The 6,317-nt window shown below is 55.3% G+C and overlaps 2 protein-coding genes across 2 annotated transcripts; one reads left to right on the forward strand and one right to left on the reverse strand.

Moving 5' to 3' along the window:
* Positions 1-741: 741 nt before the first annotated feature.
* RPL28 (ribosomal protein L28) lies at positions 742-3,121 on the reverse strand. Its single transcript, XM_006868098.1, has 5 exons — positions 3,094-3,121; positions 2,789-2,877; positions 2,538-2,661; positions 1,009-1,127; positions 742-868 (listed from the first exon to the last, which is right to left on the reverse strand). The coding sequence occupies exons 2-5, from the start codon at positions 2,867-2,869 to the stop codon at positions 779-781; spliced, it is 414 nt and encodes a 137-aa protein (XP_006868160.1). The 5' UTR covers positions 2,870-2,877; positions 3,094-3,121; the 3' UTR covers positions 742-778.
* Positions 3,122-5,789: 2,668 nt separating this feature from the next.
* TMEM238 (transmembrane protein 238) lies at positions 5,790-6,317 on the forward strand. The gene has a single exon (XM_006868290.1). It carries the CDS (start codon positions 5,790-5,792, stop codon positions 6,315-6,317), a length of 528 nt encoding a protein of 175 aa, XP_006868352.1.

Here is a 6,317-nt window from a genome sequence, read left to right on the forward strand (position 1 = left end):
CAACCTTAGTACACAGAAGTGGCTACCGGCACTCAGCGCTTATCTCATCACAGAAGAGGAGCAGAGAGGGCTGGTGACTGGTCCCAAGTCATACTGGTTAGGGCCTGTGTCCATGGCTACACTGTCAGCCCAGACAATGGACACAGGCCCCTGTTGTGAAGGGAAAGGCGGTGCCTGGACAGACTGAGGCAAGGACAAGGGCTCAAGATTGCTGCTGGGCAACAAGACAGGTTGCTATCCCCCTAACCCCCACCCCCGACTTGACAGCACCTCAGGTTTCTCATGGTCTGTGGCTCCCACTTCACACCCATGTACACTTGGCTTATGGGAACATCCTGAACCCTGACCATCAGTCTGCTCCTTCCAGGCAAAGGGGCAAATAGTGGTCGAGACAATAAAGACCACCAGGTGTAGTTTGTCAACCCTAGTCTGAAGTCTTCATCTTTCAAGATACTGTTTAGAAGGTTTAGGTGTGTGTGTGTCTCTCAGGGTTTTAGAGGACTGTACTGATTTAACTCTGCACTTCTCATTGGTCCTGTTCTTGTTGGCCCACGGAACTGGTGTCCAGGGTACTCCGCTGCAGGACTCTGGGGGCTTGCATGGGTGAAAAAGGCCCTCGCTGAGATCTCAGCTAGGATCAGGGACCCTCTTTCCCAAGGCCCAGGCAAGTCACCCAACCCCGACCCTCCCTGGGAAGACCAGAGACACTCTACTGAGACACGCAGAAGAGACTGGGCAGTGAAGAACGCGGTCTTTATTGTTCTGTGGTGAGGGGTGCTCAGGAGCTCTTGGTGGGGCGGCTCCGCTTCCTCTTCACCAGCACCGGCTTCTGGCTGCGCAGGATGGCACTAGCTCTGCGGATTGCCGCCTGGGGGAAAGAGGAAGCTCATCAAGGGCCAGAATCACCACCCCTCTGCCAGCCTCTTGGACCCCCTGGGAAGAGGAATGAGAAGACCCTTTCCCATGGTACTGGCCAGATGTCCCCAAAGCAGCCCGTGCCCCACTCACCATGCGCAGATCAGGCCGGTACTTGTTCTTGCGAATCATGTGCCGGATGCTGCTGAGTGTGGCACGAGCATTCTTATTAATGGTGGTCCGCACATAGGAGGTGGCCGGTTTCCGCTGGCCTGAGGAGAAAAGGGATTTTGCCTGTTTGTCCATCTGTGAGTTCATGTGTGACCCTCCCCCAAAAAGGGACCAACAGCCACTGCCTCTTCACCCATCTGTTCTGTCCATTCCCCCTCGCCCTAACCACACCCGTGAGACAGGCCTACATGAACACCAGGCTCCTCTTGTTCAAGGTCAGGTGCAAGTAGCATGTTGGCCCTGACCCCATGCTATCACCAGGCAGTGAGTACCCCTGGGAGCGTGTGGGAACATTAGAAAAAAAACAAAGCAGCAAGTCATAAGTCATCCGGTGACCCAGCTCCACACTACCCTGGCCCTTCCCTGGAATTACTAACCGTGAGCTAGACAAAAAGAGACAAGAACACCAAAGTCCACACTGGTGACTGGCGGGGCTAGGCGGCTCCTTGAAGGTCTCTCCTCTAGAACATGTCTGGCAATGTTAACTAACCTGACTTGCCCACCAGTGAAAAGCCCCTTCCTCACCCCACCCTGGTCACTGGACTCTGGGTGGCTGACAACAGCAGTTTCTCCTCCAAAAGCAAAGGGCCCACCTACATTCTGCAGCTTTGACACACTGGATGTGGCTGTTTTAACCCAGACCCCAAGCTAACAGGTCTGATTCAGGAAGATCCCAGGTGGCAGAGGGGGGCTCTAGGCTGTGTCTCTAGGTGAGCAAAACCGCCAGATCTTTGTCCAGTGGAGATCCTGTGAGTTCAAATGTCAGACCTTTCAGCTGAGAGCTCAGCACTTAACCACTGCACCACCAACCAACTAACCTACCCCAAGTCGGGCCCGTCCTTACAAGCCAAAGCAAGCAAACCTAGAGGCCAAAGCAAGCTTTTTGGGGGTCTGCTTGCTCAGAAGTCATTAGTAGCAGAACCCCAAGGTTGTACAGTGCAGTGGCAGCTAAGCCAGCACCTGTTAGTGACAATGAGCATCCTCTCCCTAGTCACCAACCAGAAGACAGGATGCTGCTATCTTAAGATAAACCATTAGGAACACAAGCCCAAGTCACTCCTTCCTCAGACCCCACAATAGAGAACAAATGTGACATCCTATGACTCAACTCCCTACCTTCCCTTCCTGTCCCCCAACTACACACCCTCAGGGACACCTGAACAAGACTCTATCTGTGTCTGAGGCGTCGTGGACCCCTTGCTCTGGGGCTGGCAGATTGGGGGATCGAACTATGAACTGCTAGATTGTGACCCAGCCGGTCATTTCCATCCGCAGGCACCTGCTAGCCACCAAGTTCACCCTGGAGGTGGAGCCATCTACACATCTCAGCACGTAATCGGACTCTCCCAGACAACCACATGCAGGTCTGAACAGCGTCTTCACATCACACTGGAGAACCAGGTCAACATCTCGAACAAAAAAGGAGCCCGACATGCGGCCAGCATTCTTACCTGACCTCCGCTTCAAGACCACCACAACCCCTTTGCCATCGGCAGCCGGCTCCACGCCCACAGTCTTGCGGTGGATCAGCCCGTTGTAACGGAAGGAGTTGCGAGCCTTTAAGTTATTGGGCTCCTGAAACGAGGGGACATTGGGGATGGTGAAGAGAGACCCTGGAGACATGCAAGACTCCACCCTCAGACCCAGGAGTCCTGACCCTAGGCCCCTCCTCCCTCGGAGCCGGGCTGCGGGCCCCACGTACGGTGCTGTATGTCTGCTTGTTCCTCTTGATCAAGAAACTGGAGCAGTTCCTTAAGACCATCCATTGCAGATGCGCGGACATGGCGGCAGCTATGGAGAAACACGACACGTGAACGCTCTCACTCGCGGGGGCAGGCCGAGTTGTGCGATCGGAAACCGGGGAGGACAGCCGCAGAGACTAACAGCGGGGCATGAAACGGGAGAGGGCAGGTAGAGAGATGGGAGAAGACGGGTCGGGGCCAGAAACCGGGTGCAGACGCGAGATGGCCGCCACGCCAGGCGCTCGGAAGGCCGCCGCGCACTCACCTCCTGTCCGTGCGGCTGCCGGAGACGGAAAGAGGCACCCAAAAGGCGGAGCGACGCCTTTAATACCATCACGCATTTCCGTTTCCGCTCTGAGCGCGCCCATGAGTTGCCTGGCTCCATAGCCTCCGAGGTCCCTCGGTAATATTCGGCTCTTTCCGCCAATTTGACTGGCCTCTCTCGGGAATCTCCGGAACTATTCGTCGAGGGAACGGAGGACGCGTTGTGAGACAGAGAAAGCCTCTGTCTCAAGGCATGTTCGGAAGTTTTCGGAACCTCCTTAGCTGCTTTTACGAGCGGTTCTGTTAGAACCCTCCCCCCCGAATTTTCTGAGTCACATTCCGCAAAGGACTCTTTACAGTATCAGCGCTTGACACTATGTTTATCATATGATGGGTGTCTAGTGAACATTTATTTTATGAATGAATGTTCGATTGAGTAAACTCTGTCATCCCGCTCCGGCGTCTTCAGTCGCTTCCGGTCTGCTTTCTGGAGACACGGGGGCATTCGGACATTTTCGGATCTCTCCGGAAATGCTCTCCACTTGAACATTCTCCTTCCCATTTACACCCGTGCCCGTTTAGGGTCTTAATCTCGGTCCGAATACGCTCGCAACCCTTCATCGAACCGTACAGCTCCCTATTAATTCGCTCTCCCCAAGGTCTTCTTAAAGTGCTTGGAGTCTGTGGGGGAATCTAGACGCAACTTCCTTACAGGCTGCCATCCAGGAGCGCATTGATTTCCCCAAAGGACGAGTTGTTCTCTGAGGGAGAGACAGGCGTGAAAGCTCTTGTTCAGTTTAGGGGTTCAATACCTGTGTGCCCCGTCTCCATCACACTTCTAGTTTGTCCTATGTTGTGTGTGCCATGAAGTCGCTTTTGGTAGACTACAATTGCCCCATAGGGTTTCTTTACCAGAGCAGTACCCAGTTCTGTCGCTGTTAAACTGCATCAAGTCAGTTCTGATTCATAGTGACCCTGTATAGGATTTTCTAGGCTGTGCATTTTTGCAGGAGCAGAAAGTCTCATCTTTCACCCGCGGCGCGACTGGTAGGTTCGAACCACTGACCTTGTGGTTTGCAGTACAGTTGGTATCCTAAAAAGTCACCAACCAACCAACCCCCCCCCCCCAGGTCTGTCGCTGGGTGGGATCAAATCTCTGACTTTTAGGTTAGAAACCCAACGTTTAATCATTTTAACTTCTGCCACCGGAAGATTATTTTCTTTTGTTAGAGTCATCCTGAAGAGGCAGGAGTGAAGCCTGATGTATTTCCGTATCCTCAGTAGCTGGCACTGGGGAGGTCTTAGGGGGCCCCTAGCGCACCTCCATTAGCGCACCTGGAGTGGTGATTTTGTCTGGAAACTCCTCAAGGGTGATCAGTGGCTTCCACCCATCTGAGGCCCTTAGTGACATTCGCTGTGAAATAGACACGTAGTGACTTCAGGAGACACGAGTATAGTGCAGAGCTGGTAAGGTGCCCTGGTGGCACAGTGCTTAAGCACTGGGCTGCTCACATAAAGGTTGGCGGTTCGAAACCCGCCAGCCGCTCCAAGGAAGAAAGATGGGGTTTTCTGCTTTTGTAAAGATTTGTTGTTGGTGATGTCGTTGTTAAGTGTGGTCGAGTTGGTTTCGGCTCATTGCCACCATGTATAGAATTTTCAAGACTTTAAATTGTGGGAGCAGAAAGCCTAAAGGAGTCTGGGAATAGAAAGCCAAAAGATTTATAGTCTCGGAAATCCTATACAGGTTCGTTGAATCAGAACAACTCAATGGCAGTGGATTGTTTTGTTTTGTTTTTTATTTTATCCCCACCAAAGTCCTGGTGTGGCGCTGTGGGTTAAATGCTCTGGCCTACATGGCCAGGTTGAATGGCGAGGTCGCGGTTCAAATTCACCAGCTGCCCCTCAGAAACCCTAAACAGTGTGGCTATGAGTCGGAACCAGCTGGACGGCACTTAACAACAACAACAACAAAGAAACCATGATGGCATAATGGGTTAAATTGGGCTGCTAACCAAGAGATAGCCTGCAGGTTCAAAGGCACCAGTGGCTCCGAGGGAGAAACATGAAGCTGGCTGATGCTGTGAAGATTTAGGCTCAGACACCATACAGAGTCCTTCTACTGTGTCCTTAGGGTCGGTATGAATCACCTCAGTGGCAGTGGGGTTTGGTTATCCCCACCACAGGTACCTGGGAGATGCAAGTGGTTCATGTCTAACAACTCACCATTACAGCTTGGCGGTCCTAATTCATGCAGTGACACCTCAGAAGACCTGTAGGTTTTCTCATCAAAACTAGTTAAGAAAACCAGACGTAGCACAGTTCTCTTGGCACAGGTGGGCTCTCCGTCTCGGAATGGGTTCCATAGGCCGGGTTTGATTTGGGGTATCCCCAACACGGTGCCAGGCTTACAGGAGGCCACACTTAATAGTCCAAGGGTCCTGATTTCCCACAGGCCCCTGTGCTGCCCCCTTTAGGGGACACTGAATTTTGACTCGGGGTACAGGGGCCCTGGGCCAGCTGTTCCCGCTACAGAAACCGGCATCAGGGCACCTCTGAGCGGGGCCCCGTGGGCGCCTGGCCCAGTTCAGGTGACCGGGAGGCTGCCGGACACACCTGGCGCCGTCCCCAGACCCCGCCCCGGGACGGGCCGCACCCGGAACACTCTGGCGGAACCAGTGGCGGAGGCGGCACAGGGCCATGGCGGCGGTAGCGGCGACCTGCACCTTGCCTGGACCCCCATCCGTAGCCCCGTCCCCGCCAATGGCCGCCCCGGCGCCCGCGCCCGCGTCCGGCCTGGGCCGGTGCCGGATGGCGCTGCTGCTGGCGGTGGCGCTGGACGTGGCGGGCATGGCGGCACTGCTGACCGGCGTGTTCGCGCAGCTGCAAGTACGCGGCCGCGACTTCGGCGACCTGCTCATCTACTCGGGCGCGCTGCTCGTCTTCCTGAGCCTGCTGGGCTGGATCCTTTGGTACACCGGCAACATCGAGATCTCCCGCCAGGAGCTCGAGCGCGACTATGGCCTGCGGCCCTCCGCGCTCGCCCGCCTAGCGCGCAAGATCTCCCGCCGCTGGTCGGCGCCGGCCTCTTCAGTCACCCGAGGGACCCGGGGAGCGCGCCGCACTGCCCACACGCCCCCGCAGGCCGCCACCGGCTCCCGCCGTGTGCGCCTGCAGCTTGCCACGCTGGAGGCTGGGCATGGCGCGGCGGGCGCGAACCCCGAGTGA

The sequence above is a fragment of the Chrysochloris asiatica genome, unplaced genomic scaffold, assembly GCF_000296735.1.
Source record: "Chrysochloris asiatica unplaced genomic scaffold, ChrAsi1.0 scaffold00116, whole genome shotgun sequence".
Lineage (NCBI taxonomy): Eukaryota > Metazoa > Chordata > Mammalia > Afrosoricida > Chrysochloridae > Chrysochloris > Chrysochloris asiatica.